This window comes from Miscanthus floridulus, chromosome 9 (assembly GCF_019320115.1).
Source record: "Miscanthus floridulus cultivar M001 chromosome 9, ASM1932011v1, whole genome shotgun sequence".
NCBI lineage: Eukaryota > Viridiplantae > Streptophyta > Magnoliopsida > Poales > Poaceae > Miscanthus > Miscanthus floridulus.
The window spans coordinates 46718759-46737796 of NC_089588.1; the positions used below are offsets into that span (position 1 = coordinate 46718759).

The following is a 19038-nucleotide window of genomic DNA, read 5'->3' on the forward strand; positions in this document are numbered from 1 at the left end:
ACCAATCAAATCCATAGTAGCCAAGTGAACAAAAACACCCAGCAAATTGCATTGGCTTATCTATAAACCATACGATACAATGCTAATGCAACACTACTTGGCTGCATGCCTGCATCTAAGGATGAAAACGGGTGGAAACGGGGGAAACTCCTCTCCCATTTCCGTTTCTATATTTTTAGCGGAAACAGGATCGGGTTCGAGAAAAAAACGGAATTAAAAACGGACGGGGATATACGGAAATACGGAAACAGAAAAATATGGACGGAGAGCCGAAAAAATAAGTTAGAATAACATAATCAAATATTCTTAGTATACATGAACAAAGTCACAAAATAATATACATGTATAAAATTATCGGTCCAATATTCACTAGTATACCATGTGTTAACATGTTAACATACATAATTTGTGATTAGTAGGTTTATGAACATATCAATTTCTAGATATATCTCACATAGATTGAAAACGGGATGAAAAACGGAATAAATACGGGTCAATTCTGAATAAAAATAGGATCTCGCGAAAAAGGACGGAAAAACCCCTTTCCCGTTTCCGTAAATACGGAAATGGGATCCCACAAATAAAAAAATAGACGGAAGAAAATAGAAAACGGGTCGGAACGGGATTTTTTCCATCCGTTTTCAACCTTCCCTGCATCCGAAACAACGCTGGCAGAACGTGTCCCATTTGGTTGTGTCTGTAGAACCTCGACGACTCTGCCAAGTCTTCAGAATATTTTGGTTATGCACTACTAGTATATGATTGGAAGCGACAAGGGAGCACGACTTGACCCAAAGATAAGAATAGTGAAGGCGTAGCTGGGCTGTCTGTGTTCACCAATCATCACTGCATTGCATATGCATCTCCTCCCAAGTCCCGGTCGAGGTCGTCTCCCTACCCTACCGTCATCCTCTCCGGCGGCCGGTGGGCGCAAGCTCCGTTGCTGCAAGCAGCAGGTGCGTACATGTTTGTGCTCCAAAACATCAGGTTCTCTTTTGTCCACCTGCGGCCGTGTGGCCTGTAGGCCGAATCACGGAATCAGTAGTAGTTAGCAGTTCGCATCATGAGCCGTTTCAGATCTTGTTTTATCCTCAAGAACCGTTCTAGATTCAACGCTGCTCTGAGTTGCCTTGGATCGGCGTCTCACCACTGAAAGCTATCTCACAGGTCACAGCCTCTGCGTAGAACTCTAGATAGATGCCATCAGTGTTTTTTTGTTTGTGATTTGCTCAAGACAATTTGTTTGTGGGTCTTCCCTACTGTCTCAGCTTATGCCACTAGTGATTTTTTCTTTGTGATTTGCTCACTGATCTTGCATATTTGTTTTGCAATTTAGGCTTCTAATAAACTAGGAAAGTTAAACAAAATTTGTGATCCCATGGTCTCTCTACACTACAAAGCCTAGAATTTGTAGAAGTATTTTGATGTACAATATGTCTATCAATTTCTCTTTCTCTTACCACATGTCCACATATATCAATTATTATTATAACTGTTCCAAAAAATATCATATATTAAAAAGAATTGCAAAATAAAAATCTATGCATGCGACTTCTTTTAAATCCTGAAACAGCCTATAAAACGAAAGGAAAATAGTGGAACAAAAAAATTGTTTAACAAGACACATTGTCCTCCATGATTCGACCAAAATTGAATTCGTATATATTCAAGAACTTAATTAATCTAAAAATATATATTCAAGAAATCTTATTCTCTAGTGAAAACATAGTAATTTTTCCTTAATTTTTTTTATAATATAACGGGTCCAGGAAAAAGCTTTGCCCACCTAATATATTGCTCTGGAACAGCAAAGAACTTGTTCAACGGGCGGATACGAATTTTACAAAGCAGAGGAATTTTGCCACATTTGTTCTCCGAGCTTTCCTCTGGGCTGGGCTGGGCTCGCCTCCCTCCACGCGGCCCACAGTCCCTTGAGTCTAATTTCCTATGTCGGGCGCATCTCTTGCGCCGCCGGCGCTACTGCAACCCGTCGTCGTCGAGAGGCCGCCGGCGAGTGGATAGAGATGAGCTGCGCAGCCTGCAGCCCTGCACTCGTGCGGCGCTTACGTGATGCACAGCGACGGCGCTAATTTGATTGCATCCGATTTTTTGACTTTTTCATTTTTTTATTAGAAACACAATCTCTTATGCGTCATCTCTTCATCTTCAACATTCATGTCTGTCTCGAGTCCACTTTCATCCCCTCTTATCTTCTTTACTACTGCAGGGTTTTTCGCTGAGCGAGAGCAGCTGGGCTGCGGCCCCATTTGTGTAATCCGGGAGCGAGTATCCAACAGGTGAGCACCAGATCTATCTATCACACGAATCGCCAGTTGCGGTTAGGACAACATATAGATTAAATCTTCGGATTATTGCTTGGTGCCTTGTTGTTGGTAACTGGCAGGATTTTCTTGGACAATTGCAACCATGTTCCAGTTATTCCTACATGCCCATCTATGGATGACAGTTCATTTGTTAATGACATGCTGATTTTATTGTTCACTTCAATTCTCCCACAATGGGACTAGCCAAGTGCGTTTAGCAACATCTTGTATCAAATAAAAGTGAGGATTTTGACGTTTAGTATTTCCCTAGGCGATAGTTGAACTGTCAAAGTTGACTGAGGCAAGTAATTAGGCTGGCCTAGGTGTTCACCTAGTAAAGATGAGAGTGCAGTTTCAGAAAATAAGTGCTATCCTCGTGTTATGGTGTCAAGCAAGTTGTATTTGCAGCCAATGCTTTCCTTTCCATATCCTTCACATCCCCATTTCCATTCAGAAAACGGAAATACACACTTGTGAAGAACAGAAGGTGAGAGACAGACCAAGACCAGCCCTCTAGAGCTACTGCACATCTGAAAGTCTGTCTCAGAGCCAGGTAGCATCCAGAAAACTAGACTGATCCTTACCAGATAAAACTCCTAACAACAGACAAAAACTCAAAAAGACTGCTGCAGGCCGCACAGGCCTAGAACAACCACCACAAAGTTATTACAGATTAACTGCAAAGAAGTCCACTGTCCACACAGCTCTTCCCTCCTTCAACCTACGCTTTCCAATCATCATTCTATTGATGATCTCTTTCCAGCTGCTCCATTCTGCCAGTATTCTTGCGCTTGGATGTCAGAATCTCTGTAGCCACCCGCAGCATGGTGTTGACGCCGTTTATGAGCATCTCCCTGTCCACCTCTGCATATAGACCTGTCCAATAGCGCATAAGAGTGCAAGCATAGCAAATTATCTCAATAGAGTTCTGAAACTTTTTCCCATCAAAGCACACTTTGTTTCTTGTCTTCCATATGGCCCAGCATATAGCAGCCACCCCCACATGTGGCATTTTTTGCCCTGAAGCAGCCAAATGTCACACCATTTCCAGCATTGCATTAAGTTCCTGGGAACATTAGTCGCCCCAAAACACTTTCCAATCACTGCCCATATTACTTTCGCTATTGGACAAGTGAAGAATAAATGTGCCATAGACTCCTGATCACAGAAGTGACACATAGGATTGCCCATCCAATTCCTCTTGATCAAATTATCTTTTGTTAAGATGGCTCCATTTTCCATAAGCCACATAAAAAATTTAATCTTGGCAGGAACTTTTCCCCTCCATATTTATTTAAAAAATGGGCAAGCATCATTCTTAGTTAGCCCATTATACAAGGATTTAACCGAAAAACGTTGGTTTTTGTCAAGCCTCAAAGTTATGACATCAGGGCCCTCCTGAAGCTGAAACTTCTCCACATCAGCCCAAATTTTGTCCCAGCAGAAAGTCATCTGTCAACCATCTCCTAAACTTAAGCTGCACCTCCCCATTTTTCACTTTTGCTACACTCACTTCCTTTTGTTCACACAGAATGAAAATAATTGGGGCAATTGTGCATAAAAGTTTATCATATAACCAAGAGTCTATCCAAATTCTAGTGTTCACACAATTACTAATCTTAATACTTCTTCCTTGAAGGTATATATAGTTCTCACCTGGAGAAGATCATACCAAATAGGAGAGTCATTGCGTCTATGTGATTCATAGAGAAAATGGATTTATTTTGAAGATATTTGGTTTAATAATTCTTGCCATAACCCTTCTTCCTGCTCTAATTTCCACCACCATTTACATAGCAAGCTACTCTTCATCTTCTTTAGGTCCTTAATGCCCAGACCCTTTTTTCTTGATCTTACATATCTTAGTCCATTTGACTAGGTGATACTTTCTTTTAGTACCACCACCTTGCCAAAAGAAAGTCGCCCTGATTTTATCAAGCTTTTTGACAGTCGTCTTAGGTAACGAGTACACAAACATATGATATATAGGAGAATTGTTAAGGCCCTGTTTGGTTGAGCTGTGGCTTTTAGAAAAGCTGCTGTGGGCTGTGGCTTTGGGAAAAGCTGCTGTGAGATGTGGGCTGTGACAAAAGCCAAAAGCCCTTTGGTTGAGCAGCTGTGGCTTCTGTAGAAACTGCTGTCGCTTACAAGCGAGCCCCACGTGTCATCCTCACATCTTGTTCTTCCTCCTCTCACATCGCAAGGCTGCGCACGCCGTCGTGACGGGGCAGAGGAAGAAACATGTGACTGGACCGGTCGGGGAGGGGCTGCTCGCTGGAGAGGGTGCGGACGCCGCCACCGGAGATGTCTCACGCGCCGCTGGGCAGGCCCCGCGCCGCCGGGGATGGGTCGCATCCGCGTGACTGGACCGGTTGGAGAGGGAGAGGGAGAGGCTGCTCGCCGAAGAGGGTGGGGCTGCCGCCGCCGGAGATGGCTCGCGCACCACTGGGCAGGCCCCATGCCGCTAGGGATGAGCCGCACGCCGCCGGGGATGGGTCGCGTCCGCACGACTGCACCGGTCGGAGAGGGAGAGGGAGGGCCTGCTCGCCCGAGATGGAGGGGCCGCCACCGCCGGGGATGGCTCGCGCCGCTGCAGATGGGTCGCAAGGTTCGCCAGATGTGGTACGGGAGGAGCGGTGCCGCCAGATGCGGTACGAGAAGAGGAAGAAACGTCGCGAAGTGAAGAAAGAACGAACTGTTACCTTTCATAACCAGTGGCAGGTGGGTAATTTTTTTGTCCCAAAAGCCAGTGAAAGCAGGGATCTAGGTGCTTTTGGATTTATACTACGGGGAAAAGCTGCTTTTGGAGAAAAGCACATGTGGCTTTTGAGCCCTTTGGTTGAGCTTTTGGCTTTTGGGGGCAAAAGCCACAGCCAAAAGCCCAACCAAACACCCTCTGCTAGCGATCGACATAGTTCCCCCTTTCCAAATGTTAGTCTCTTATTACTTTTGTCAACTAGGGGTACCCAATCACTTAAATGCAGTCTGCTAGGGCTAACCGGTACCCCCAGATATTTGACTAGGAACTTGCCAACGAGGCAACATAAATTGAGCCCCTGCTATTGTCATCAATAATCACCACAACTTCACTTTTACTAAAATTGATTTTCAAGCCAGCCATCATTTCAGACATGTATAGCAACAGCTTCATGTTTCTTGCTCCTTCAATACCATGTTTCATAAAAATGATAGTATAGTCCGCATATTTGAAGAATAGCCAACTCCATTAGGGATAATATGATCCACTAACCAGTAAAAGGACCATTACCTTGGGCATTTTCCACCATTTTTGTTAAGCAATCAGCAACAAAGTTGAACAAAATTGGGGATAATGGGTCCCCTTGCCTGACACCCCTTTTTTGAAACAAAGGCAGATGAAAGAATATTATGTACAAGAAGGTTAGCCAAACAAGATGCCAAAAGGCACCGGAGGGGCTAACCACCCCATGCGACGCGGTTGAGCACAAACACAACACACTGCCATGGGTCATCGTTGCCGAGCATGGAAGCCAAACTGCCAGCTGCTCCGACTTCCCATGGCAGGCCGCCCACTAGTCACCTCCCGACGTGTCTGTAGCTAATGGCTGCCACCGGTCATCGTTGCCAAGCTCGAACATCAAAGAGCAGCTCCGACTTCCAAACGCGAACCCTCGCCTCACATCGAAGCCGCGACGATAATCCAAATGCGACGCCTTCAGGAAGAGAGCGACGCCGATGGCGCCGCCATCGCACGTCCAAAGTGGACAGGGTTTTCACCCTTGGATGACATGCTAGAGGGTTCAATGCGACTCTCTGAATAGGGAAGCAGCGCCCAACGGCGTCGCCGTTGCCAAGGCTTTCGCCCATGAACCCTCTAGCACGAAATGCTGGGTCCCGAGGCCGGACCCCCTGCCAGCTTTCACTACCATCGCCGCTGTCTCGTCGCCCCACGGGAGCCCTTTCAGAGGGGCATCGATGCGCCGGCTACACGCAGCAGCCGCACAGCTATGTGGGCCGCCACCCCCTCCGACTGAGCCACGTAGAGCCAGACCAGACTCCACCGCTCGCGTCACACCGCCGCACGCCGAGGCCGCCATTGACCAACGTCGTCGGCTCTAGCACTCGCCGATGTCGTTGCTGGAATCGCCGCCAGCAGCCATAGGATGTTTGCCACCACCATCTCGGGTGTCGCCCCTGTCCTAGCACCGCCGGATCCGGACGCCAGGCCCCGAACCAGGCGCCCCCTGCTGATGCCACCATCTTTGTCTTGACCAGAACGCAGGCACCGCCCTGAGCCAGCCCGTCGCCCTAGCCGTCGCCCAGAAAGCCAGACCGGCTGCCACGTGCAGGCTAGCCTGCAGGATGCCGCCCCAGCCCCCAGCCAGCCCCAGAAGAGGCCCGGCCGCTGCGTAACAGCCCTGGTCGGTCGCCGCCGCAGCAACCAAGGTCGTGAGGGGAGAGGCATGCAGAGGAGATAGCGCCGCACCCCAACGCCTGCAAGAGCCCCGGCCACCGCCGCCTGCTGCCACTGCACCCAACATCGGTCGGCAAGCCAGTTCCGGCCGCCTAGGGTCTGAATTCAGCCGTCCGGGCACCGGACTTGTGGCCCCGTTGCCACCGTCAAAGAAATGGAGGAGGGGACAAGCGGGGGAGAAGAAGAAGCCCGCCGCCATCCCCTACGCCTGCGCAGGCACCAACCGACATCACTGTAGCCGCGGCAGCAACCCCCTCCAAACTCCACGCAGCCCGTGCGGGGGGGGGGGGGGGGGGGGGGGGGGGTGGACTGTCGGCCCGCTAGCGCACGCTGCCAACATGAGGGATGGAGAGCCCCGTCGCCACCATCCCGGCTAGCCGGACTGCCATGCCGGTGGCCGGCTTCGGCGGCGGCGCGGCAGGAGAGGAGAGGAGTGGGAGGGCGGTGGTGGGTCTGAGAGCCACCCGAGTCGCTCCGCGTGGGGGGCGACGTGGGGGAAGCAGCCTTTGTTTGTACCTGCGTGACACCGTTATAACTTTTGATATAAGGCCCAATTGTATTATTCATCTTAATACTCACTGTACCACCAGAAACTACTTTTTCTATCCAACCACATAAAGGACTTACTTAACTATGCAGGGGATACCTGGTCCCAGGAAAAAAAGGACTTAACTGTGCTGGGGATATCACATCATTGTCACCCATGCTTTTTCTCAATATCATAGCATATCCTACCTGTGTAGTTTACAGTTTCACTTTCTTGACAGTTAGCAGTTTGGCAATTCCACCAAACTAGTCTGCACATACATTTCCCATATTTAAAGAGTTGTTAACAATCCTTTGAATTCTTCTGTAAATAAACATTATAACTGTGCAATAGGTCTTCTTGGCCAACTTGTCACTGCATTTGAATTTTTTAACTGTGCACTAGGTTTTCTTGGCCAGCTTGTCACTGCATTTGCCATCAGGTTTGAGCTTGCAAGCTATGCTATCCTGATTGCATTAGGTACAAAGATATATGTCCTACATGATGACACAAAAGCTCAATGTGCTGCATGGTGCAACCATGATACTTTTGTCCATCTTTTTAGTGCTTGCCTGACTGTTATTTCATTTTTTTTTCTCAGAGATAATTTGGTCTGAACTTTTTTGTGTTGCCTGACTGTTATTTCATTTTGTTTCTCAGAGATAATTTGGTCTGAACTTTTTTGTGCTACAATATATTGACGACATTAAGGCTGATTGTGCTAAACTCGTCGTATCATTCTTAGTTAGTCTGTTATGATTTTGAGTAAAATGGTTCTCCTTTAAAAGCTACATTAGAGAACTCCATTAGCCACTTACTATCACCTATTAGATCTCAGGCAATGAAGTCCACTCATCTATTTTCTGTTGTACTAACACAGTGCACTCTGTTGATGGTATGGTTCTCTTCAGCATCATCAAGCGTAGCATTTTTGTTAAAAAAAAGTTACACAGTCATGCATTAACTATTAGAATTAAATATCAAAGAAGCCACAAATTATCCAGTAAAACTGGCAGTTATGCTTATGACTCCATAGAAGAAATTGCTGTCCGGACATGCAATTCAAACTCAAACATGTACATTACAATGATATTCATCATTATGTTCTGTAACAGGATTTGTTTTTGTTATTTTGTTCAGCAGAAATGGCAGAAGCAGTACTCCTTGCTCTCACGAAGATTGGTAGTGTTTTAGCAGATGAAACTGCCAAGAAAATGCTGGCCAAATTATCTGAAAAGGTTAATAATTTGAGGGATCTGAATGACAAGATCGAGTTAATAAGAATGCAGCTGACAACCATGAACAATGTTATCCGAAAGATTGGCACAGTATACCTCACTGATGATGTCGTTAGAGGTTGGATTGGGGAAGTGCGAAAGGTAGCCTACCATGTTGAGGATGTAATGGACAAGTACACATATCACACAGTTCAAATGGAGGAAGAATGGTTCCTGAAGAAGTACTTCATTAAAGCATCACATTATGTCTTGGTTTTTACTCAAATAGCAGAAGAGGTGATCAAGATTGAGAAGGAGATCAAGAAAGTTATGGAACTAAAAGAGCTGTGGTTTCAGCCTTCACAGGTTGTTGCTGATCAGCTAATTGAGATGGAAAGACAACGTTCCCATGATAACTTCCCACTACTCATTAAAGATGAAGATCTTGTGGGGATTGAAGATAACAGGAGAATGCTCATCGGATGGCTGTATTCTGATGAGCCTGATAGCACAGTCATAACAGTATCAGGCATGGGTGGACTTGGAAAAACTACCCTTGTAACAAATGTTTATGAACGTGAAAAAATCAACTTTTCTGCTACAGCATGGATGGTTGTGTCCCAGACCTACACTATAGAAGCTCTGCTTAGGAAGTTACTCTTGAAGGTTGGCGGTGAACAGCAGGTGTCACCTAACATTGACAAATTGGATGTCTATGATTTGAAAGAAAAAATAAAGCAAAAGCTCAAAACTAGGAAATGTTTGATTGTATTGGATGATGTCTGGGACCAGGAAGTGTACCTTCAAATGTCTGATGCATTCCAAAATCTTCAATCAAGTCGCATCATCATCACAACACGGAAGAATCATGTGGCTGCTCTTGCTCCACCAACACGTCGCCTTGATATCCAGCCTCTGGGAAATGCTCAGGCATTTGATCTCTTCTGCAGAAGGACTTTTTATAACGAGAAAGACCATGCATGCCCCAGTGACCTTGTGGAGGTTGCTACTTCTATAGTAGATAGGTGCCAGGGATTGCCACTAGCAATTATATCAATAGCTAGCTTATTGTCTTCGAGGGCACAAACATATTACATCTGGAATCAAATTTACAAGCGGCTTCGAAGTGAGCTATCAAACAATGATCATGTCCGAGCAGTTTTGAACCTGAGCTACCATGATCTATCAGGAGACCTCAGAAATTGCTTCTTGTACTGCAGCCTCTTCCCTGAAGATTATCCTATCCCACGTGAGAGCCTCGTGAGGCTTTGGGTTGCAGAAGGCTTTGCATTGAGCAAAGAAAACAACACAGCGGAGGAGGTGGCGGAGGGAAACCTCATGGAACTGATCCACCGCAATATGCTTGTAATAATGGAAAATGATGAGCAGGGGAGGGTGAGTACATGTACAATGCACGATATTGTGCGAGATCTTGCCCTTGCTGTTGCGAAAGAGGAGAGGTTTGGCACTGCAAACAATTATAGAGCAATGATATTGATCAAGGATAAGGATGTACGACGCCTATCATCTTATGGATGGAAAGACAGTACATCTCTTGAAGTTAAACTTCCACGCCTTCGAACTCTAGTATCACTTGGAACAATTTCATCCTCCCCAAACATGTTATTGTCAATTTTATCTGAATCCAGCTACCTTACTGTCCTGGAGTTACAAGATTCTGAAATTACCGAAGTGCCAGGATCTATAGGGAATCTGTTTAACCTACGTTACATCGGCTTGCGCCGTACAAAGGTCAGATCACTACCTGATTCTGTTGAGAAGCTCCTGAACCTCCAGACTCTGGATATCAAGCAAACAAAAATAGAGAAACTTCCACGAGGAATCTCTAAGGTTAAGAAGCTACGGCACCTTCTAGCTGACAGATATGCTGATGAGAAGCAGTCACAGTTTCGGTACTTCATCGGGATGCAAGCGCCTAAAGATCTGTCGAACTTGGTAGAACTTCAGACTCTTGAGACTGTGGAAGCCAGCAAGGATTTGGCTGAACAGCTGAAGAAACTGATGCAGCTAAGGACTCTCTGGATTGACAACATTAGTGCTTCTGATTGTGCAAATATTTTTGCCTGCCTATCAAAGATGCCACTCCTTTCCAACTTGCTTCTTTCTGCAAAGGATGAAAATGAGCCACTTTGCTTTGAGGCACTCAAGCCAAGGTCCACAGGACTCCACAGGTTGATTATCAGAGGGCAATGGGCGAAGGGAACATTGCAGTGCCCAATATTTCAAGGCCATGGGAGACACCTCAAGTATTTAGCTCTAAGCTGGTGCCACCTTTCAGAAGATCCACTGGAGATGCTCGCTCCACAATTGCCAAACCTCACAAATCTGAGACTCAACAACATGCGTAGTGCAAATACATTGGTTCTTCCTCCAGGATCATTTCCCTACCTGAAGTTGCTTGTCTTGATGCACATGCCTAATGTCAAGAAGCTGGTGATTGGAAAAGGCGCGCTCCCATGCATTGAAGGTCTGTACATTGTGTCTTTGGTGGAGCTGGATAAGGTCCCTCAAGGCATTGAATCGCTTCGCACCCTGAAGAAGCTCTCTCTTGAGTACCTGCACAGGGGCTTCCTGACTGAGTGGAACAAGAGCGGAATGCATGATAAGATGCAGCATGTCCTAGAGATTCGTGTTTAGACGTGGCAGATATGTTCTTTCTGCACTACTTTTCTTCTATACGTGTAGCACTCGAAAGTTGCAACCCTCTCCAATAAGTACTCTGTCATTCACTCGGCAGCTCCACATTTCAATTTCATTGTCTTCGGGAATCTGACCGCTCTTCCTGTTCATTGTCTTAGGGAAGCTGGGTTCAGTTTGTGGTGCCTTTTCAGTTTCCCTCTCCTCTTGATTTTATTGTAAGAACATGTTCCATTTTAAATTCAACTTTTCTATTTTGTCTATAATAATGCATTCAGTGTTTCCGTCTCCAAGCATCTATGATTATGTTTTTGTCTGTTGAAGAGGTGTTTATATCCTCAATTCAGACAAATAGAGTTGTACTAGTATCATTTCCGGTAGTTCGATTTTAGGGGTAGAACTAATTAGAAGCAGGAATCCAAATTACTCGCCAAGCGGTAACACGTTTTTATCTTGCTTCCTAACCTGTAACAGAGCCATGATCAGAAATTGATGTTTTGCAGATGCCATTGAAGTGCTGTAGTAATATATTTTTCTTTCCCGTCTAAACTCTCAAACATAAGTATTATTGCCGGACAAAAGTATCAATCATGGCAGCAGTTAAACAGGTGAAAGATTTCAAAAATTTATCAACATTCTTTTCGGAGAATAGCAGGGCTGTGAAAATATTCGTGGTCATAAAAATGACTTTGAAATTCCTTCAGCTAAAATATTCTAAAATAATTAAACTAGCATAGATACTCAATACTCACATTATTGTCCCTTATATCCTGTGGAAATAACGAGTTTGCATCCTGTTAGCGCAGCTGCTTTGGGAATTGGGATTCTAGGATTAGAGCATATCCAATAGTTCCCAAAATCCACTTCCATTCTTAGTTTTTTGGTAGGATTGAAAAAACTCTTCGATAACTCTTATCCCAACTCGCAGTCATTCTACACCAAGAAAAATCGATCGATACGCGTGGAAATATACACCGTGTGGGGCGACTTCCAATCTAAGTTGGCATGACTTTGTATGGTGACTCATATCCTATTTGGACTAGAACTCAAGATACGTGTGCTATTAGGACTTTTAGTTCTATTAGGACTTTTGAATGTAGAATTATACTAGGAGTAGGACTCTTGCACAAAGAATTTTTTTTAATCTTTAAACTTCTTTTTGAAAAATATTCACATTTATATTTTGGACATTTTAATTTTTTTATTGACCCAGAGGGTCGACGTCGTGGTCCACTGCATCGAGGTAACACGTCTCAATGAAAAATTCGGTCCGCTAATCAGGCTTTCCGGAGACAGGCGCCATGCCCACATTAGGTGGGCGCCTTAACACATCCGCCTCTGTTAATGCATTTTATGGATACGGGCGCCTTAAAACGTCCGCATCTGTTAATGGTCTCCAGAAAACCCACGGCCTTATGTTGAGCACTACCTCGTCTATACTACTGCACCGCACACTCATTTTGCGTCTATGTATAATATGCTATTTTTTATATCAACATTTTGTAATCTTATATTGGATATTTTAGCTACTAAATGAACTCAAATGAAAATAACTTTTAACTATAAAGTTTTAGATCTTATCAAGTAATACAACTTTGGTATATGATGTATCTCCATCTGAGATTGTTTGAAAATTTCAAAAGATTGAATCTCAAAATATGTGAATTTAAAACACATGTTTGAGACTCTAAAGAATTTTAAATGAAAAAACTTGTCAACAACAACATGTACCTTAGGTCGGCCACTACAACTTTTGTATGAACTATATGAACATTCAAGATCGTTTAGGAATTCTAAATTTTGAATTTCAAAATCTATAAACTAAGAACACATATTTAGACTCTAAATGACTTCAAATAAAAAACTTTTCAACTACAAAATTGTAGAATGTTTTGAGAATTATAACTTTCATACAGACCATGTCAACAACCGAGATTGTTTGATAATTTTAAATTTCAAATTTCATAACTTGTGAACTTAGAACAATATTTTGGGACCCTAAATAGCTTCAATTCAAAACCTTTTTAACTACAAAGCTGTAGATCACGCCGCGAGCTACAATTTTGATATAAAGTTTGTCTTCATATGAATTCATATGAAAAATTTATGAATTATTTTTTGATGTAACTACTTATAGAGATGGACACCGATTTACAGAGACGGACGTCTTAAGACGACTGCCTTCGTTAGTCGATGATTTTCGAAGTCGGACATCTATAAATGATTTTCGGAGATGGGCATTTTCCTAGAGCCCCCTAACCATTTACGAAGGCAGTCGCTAGGTGTGCTCGCCTCCGGAAATGACTTGATCCTGTCTCCTAAAATCATTTTTAGTAGTATTTTTTCTAAAAAATTAACTACACTGACCTGCAGATCATTTTTTTCTAGATTCCATGGTGGACTTTATGTACCTACAGACGATTTGACCGACCCTGCTCCTACCATAACATTTGCACATTTGGACTTTACTACTGTACTTTCCAGAGGATTAGCTTCTAAGGGTATATATTTTATCCCATCGTAGATCCTTTTTATTCAAACTCAACTATGTTATAGCCTCGGATCATTGGCAACAAACATTATGAAACTATGCAAGTTAAGGAAACTTTACAACGTTACAAAGAACCTCAGGACATTATCGCAATTCTTGGATTGGATGAATTATCGGAGGAGAATAATTTAACTGTAGCAAGAACACGAAAAATCAAGCGGTTCTTATCACAACAGTTCTTTGTGACATAAGTTTTTACCGGTTCTCCAGAAAAGTATGTTGGTCTTGCAGAAACGGTTAGGGGATTTCAACTAATTGTTTCCAGAGAATTAGATGGCCAAACCGAACAGGCTTGTTATTTAGTGGGGAACATCTATGAAGCTAGCAATTTTTCAGATTCCACGGTGGACAACAGCCTACCAACTGAACAACGGAGCTCCCACCTTTCTCTTGCATCGCAATCTTATAGCCCTCCTTTTGCCATTTTAGTTATATTGTACAGTTTAACAGAAACACTACATGCCTAACAGGATAGATTCGAGTAATAATCATGAACTTCATACCAAAAGGGTTTGCAAGCACTAGAATAGAGACATCCCACGGCAACGCGCAGGTGACCTAAGCGAGGAAACGATGGGAAGGGTCCAACGCGAAAACGATCGTTTCCATCTGTCCTGGACGACGAGAGGACTTCGTTTCATGATGTGCTCCTTACCACCAGTCAAGTTGTGTTTTAATGTGAATTATTGTACCTATCCGTCCATTCTTTGTGGACTGCATTTATGAGGTCCAATCTATTGGCTCATTTATTGATTGATGGTACACGCTAAAATAAGTACAAACTACAAAATAATGTACTCAGTAAATGATGTTTTATACGGAGTATAATTATATTCCATGCTGGAATTATTGCATCTTACAAGAAGGGCCACTCATTTCATGCGCGTATTCAGTGCATAAATGATGTTTTATATATGGAAATGAGTGTAGTCCGTCCTCGAAGAACTGATATTTCTCTTGCATGTATATCGATTTGCACACACTGCAAAATTCTACGACTTGATATATGTTGCTTTCTCGCTATAACAACTCCATTGGTTGGATTATATATAGGAGGTCCTGATGCGATGAACGACAGACTGTGGCACATAGTAGACGTCCGTGATGTGGCCGATGCTTTGATTCTGCTGTACGAGAAGAAAGAGTCATCTGGGAGATACATTTGCTCGCGCACTTGCACATTTGTACGAGAAGAAAGAGTCATCTGGGAGACACATTAGTGAAAGGCGAAATGATGTATACAGCAACAGTCTCAAGTGACGCCAAAGAAATGCCCGGCGCATCCTGCTGAAGCCGATGGCTGGACAGGACCCCGGCCCGGAGAATCACTACCGGAAACAGAAGGTAAGCCGAGGGCAAGAGGGTTTGTCGAGTGCAATCAATCGGGCACTCGGCAAACAAGCTCTTTGCCGAGTGCTGCAAAAAAAAAAAAACACTCGGCAAACGAGAAAAAAAAACACTCGGCAAAGTTCGACAGTCGGCAAACTAGAAAAAAAAACACTCGGCAAAACTAGGCACTCAGCAAAGAAATATATTTGCCGAGTGTAATTGTCTGGCACTCGACAAAGAAATATGTTTGCCGAGTGTAATTATTTGGCACTCTGCAAATAATTTCATTTTTTTGTCTGGCACACGTTATGGAAAAGAAGGAAAATAAAAAAGGGGTTTGCCGAGTGCCCCCGGTCTGGCACTCGGCAAAGATGTGGCTTGCCGAGTGTCCCGATCCGACACTCGGCAAACTCGCAACCTTATAAACTCGCCCGGCCGCCGCCCCCTCCCTCCCACAGGCCTCCCCTCTCTCTCCCGGCGCCGCCGCCCCCTCCCCTCCCTCCCTCTCCCGGCGCCACCGCCCCCTCCCCTCCCTTCGTCTCCCGCCGGAGCCCCCTCCCTCTCCCGCTGGCGCCACCCTCTCCTCTCCCTCTCCCCGCGCCGCCCCCTCCCTCCCCCTCCCGGCGCCAGATCCGGTCAGCTCCAGCGGCCCACTGCCTTCTCTCTCTCTGTTCGTGTTCGTCTGAAGGGACCATGATGCCTAAGAGGGGGGGGGGGGGGTGAATTAGGCAACTTAGAAATCTAACTCTTAACTATGGCCTCTTTTTCTACACTTAGCAAAACCTATGCAAACATGCAAAAACTATCTAAATATGCAATTACGGTTTTGCTAATGTGTTGCTATCTCTATCGCAAAAGGAGTAATGTAATCAATGTAAATGTGGAAGCTAAAGAGCAAGGTAGAGATATGCAAACTCCCGTTGACGACTCCGGTATTTTTACCAAGGTATCGAGAAGTGCGCAAGCTTCCTCCTAGTCCTCGTTGGAGCCCCTCACAAGGAATCCCTCGTAAGGGCCAAGCTCCCGGTCGGGTAACTCCGTGGATAGCCTCGGGCCTTCCCCACGAGCAAATGGGTCCCCGACGTGCCTTCCTGCAAGCCTCTCCCGGATGCTCCCCGCCGTCTTCACTATCAAGCTTCCGGTCAAAACGCCGCGGGCCTTGTTCCCTCCAGTACACGGTGGCGGCCACACCACAAACACGGTTGGTGTGATCTCGCAAGACTTCAAGCCCCTCCGATGTACAACAATGGTGCGCGAAAGCACTGAGTGGTAAGAGGTATGCAAACCTCACTAAACACTAGGCCTAAACCTAGAGCAAGCGCATAAGCGGTGGTCTAATCAACCTAAGCACTTCGCAAAGCACCTACGCTAATCACCTAATAAAACACTAAGCACTATACAAGTGGAGATCACTAAAATGATGTACCAACACCCTTGGTATGTTTCCTCAGCTCCACACTTTTCAAATGGCCGGTTAGGGGTTGTATTTATAAGCCCCACTGAGAAAGTAGCCGTTGGGGACGAAATCCTGCTTTTCTGCTACTGACCGGACGCTGATCATGTCCTGACCGGACACGTCCAGTCATCTCGACCGTTGGAGCTACGATCCACTGATCGGACGCTGCCAGCGTCCGGTCACCTGCCACTGGACGCGTCCGGTCGTAGTTTCGCCGCTCTGGAACCTCTCTGTACTCGATCGGACGCTGCTGCCCTGCGTCCGGTCGGTTTTCCCACCAGTGTCTGGTCACTGCTGTTGACGCCAGTTTGCAGAGCCTCTTCATCGACGCGTCCGGTCTAGCGTCCGGTCGCTTCTATCAGCGTTCGGTCCAGCGTTCGGTCGCCTCTATAAGCTCGTTTCTTCGTGATCTTGCGTACGGCTTGGTTCCTATCTTTGTGCTTGGACTTTACTTGATATCTTGGGTCTTCTCTTGTGCTCCTAAGGTCTTGCTTATGGTGTTGACCCTTGGATCATCACGTTGTCTTCGTCCAAGTCACGTCTTGCATCCTATTGAACTATAAAACAAACACTTGCAAATTCATTAGTCCAATTTGGTTGTGTTAGTCATCAAACACCAAAATCCAAAGTAAATGGGCCAAGGGTCCATTTTCCTTACAATCTCCCCCTTTTTGGTGATTGATGACAACACGACCAAAGCAAGCAAATAATATAAATTTGCAATTTAAAATCTATCTACTTGCTAGGATACCATGCAAGGGGCAAGGTTATGTGATGCTAAAAGATACTAATAAAAGATACTTTATAAAAACTTATCTTGCCCTTGCAAAATGTCCCCATGTGGTATTATGGATTTAAGCCTTGCTTCCTACAAATTCTCCATTACATAGGCAATCCATAATCCACTATCCTCCCTTTTCTTGGACCATTACCACTTGTAAATTATAAATGCTTGCTTTTGGTCCTCTAAATTCTCCCCCTTTGGAATCAAACACCGAAAAGAAAGGACATTAGTAGCACAAGGAAGGATCAAACTTTGTGATCCTTTGTGTGTAGAGTGGAATAGGTCACAAAATTTGACTCTCACATTATATAGACTAAGCTCCCCCCTAAAAATATGCATACATGTGATAGAAGTCAAAACATATGCATAATTGGCAAAGTATTGTACAAGGAGAATTAACCTATATAATGCACGGAGAAAGCATACAAATATCAAAATGAAATCAACATGATGATATTGGTTTAGAAATACCACATGCGAAAAACAATTTGATTTCTACCACTTGCAACCGGTGGTGGATCTTTAAAGCATGATGCTTAACTCCGGGGACTCCATTTTCCTTGCAATGAGACTACTACACACATGATAAGCTTGAAAAGGTGTTAGTCTCAAAGCATCCAACTTGTAGATTAACCTCCCCCTAAATTTGTGCACACAAGTATGGAATACTTGTTGGAAACATGCACATTGATATTAGAATAAAAAATACCAATTGAAAGATGACATCTTATGAATGTGAGAATCATTTTCGAAGATGATATTCGGGAGAAATTATCTACAATTTGGATTTTGGCACATATCAGGTGAACAAATGAAGGACAAGCTATGTGCCGTGCTCCTAAACAATTTTAAACCATGTAGGTTTGCTCGAAGGGTTAAGAATGAAACCGAGTAAGCCTACCATATGAAATACCTAATGTATGCATGACAAAAGATATAAGAATGCAAATGCAAACCTAGGCATGAAGTGTAACTAGATGCTAAAAGATACCAATTGTAGGAAGATTTAAATCAAATACCAATTGAAGTAAATAGAATCTAGTTACCTAAGATGGGTAGGGGAATTTGGGTTCATAGTATTCACTAACCCAGTTGACAATGATTTTGTCCATCATGATGCACCCCATGAAATACATTCATACTTTGCCAAGTCTCCAAATTCCGCGATGTCCATTGGACTTCTCACTTCCCTTTCGGGATCCAAACCTTCTTGGTGCTCTTCATGTTGGAGATGATTTCCTTTGGCACCCAAAAGTGTTTGACCCCATTGTTAGCTTGCTTGTTCACCTTGATGGCTACTACCTTGTCATTTTTCTTCTTCTTCAAGAGATAAGGTGTGGAGACCTTCTTGTCCACCTTGTTGATGTAGGTGTTGGAGAGCTTGCTTGTTTGCTTCTTCTCTTTCTTCTTTGCTCCTCCCCCATTCTTCACCTTGCACTCATAGGACTTGTGACCTTTCTTGTGGCACACGTAACAAACCACGGTTTGTCCTTCATCAAGCTTCTTCACTCCCTTGATGGTGTTATCTTGATGAAGTTGGGTTTGCTTTGCCTTGCCTTTCACTTGAGTCAAGTCTTTGGTGAGGCGAGCTACTTCTTGCTTGAGTTGCTCATTCTCCTTTGCAACCTCTTGTGTGCATGTATCTACAACAACTTTCTCAACACAAACTTGGTTGCACAAAGGTGAGTCTAAACATAAATCATTACAAGAAGTAGAGGCATCCTTTTTAGACATGTTAAA

The 19038-nt window shown here is 44.3% G+C and overlaps 1 protein-coding gene across 2 annotated transcripts; it reads left to right on the top strand.

Annotated features, from left to right (window-relative positions):
• Nucleotides 1-796: 796 nt before the first annotated feature.
• Nucleotides 797-11460, top strand: LOC136483686 (disease resistance protein RPM1-like). Of its 2 annotated transcripts, none has more exons than XM_066480823.1 (3): nt 797-956; nt 2228-2297; nt 8444-11460. In XM_066480823.1, exon 3 carries the CDS (start codon nt 8449-8451, stop codon nt 11176-11178), a length of 2730 nt encoding a protein of 909 aa, XP_066336920.1. In that variant the 5' UTR covers nt 797-956; nt 2228-2297; nt 8444-8448; the 3' UTR covers nt 11179-11460. The 2 variants fall into 2 exon arrangements, with proteins under 2 accessions (XP_066336920.1, XP_066336919.1); XM_066480822.1 differs by having other exon boundaries at nt 8447-11460.
• The last annotated feature ends 7578 nt before the right edge of the window (nt 11461-19038 follow it).

What these genes read in the sequence shown, in the direction of transcription:
- LOC136483686 (XM_066480823.1), top strand. Translation starts at nt 8,449, where the DNA reads ATGGCAGAAGCAGTACTCCTTGCTCTCACGAAGATTGGTAGTGTTTTA.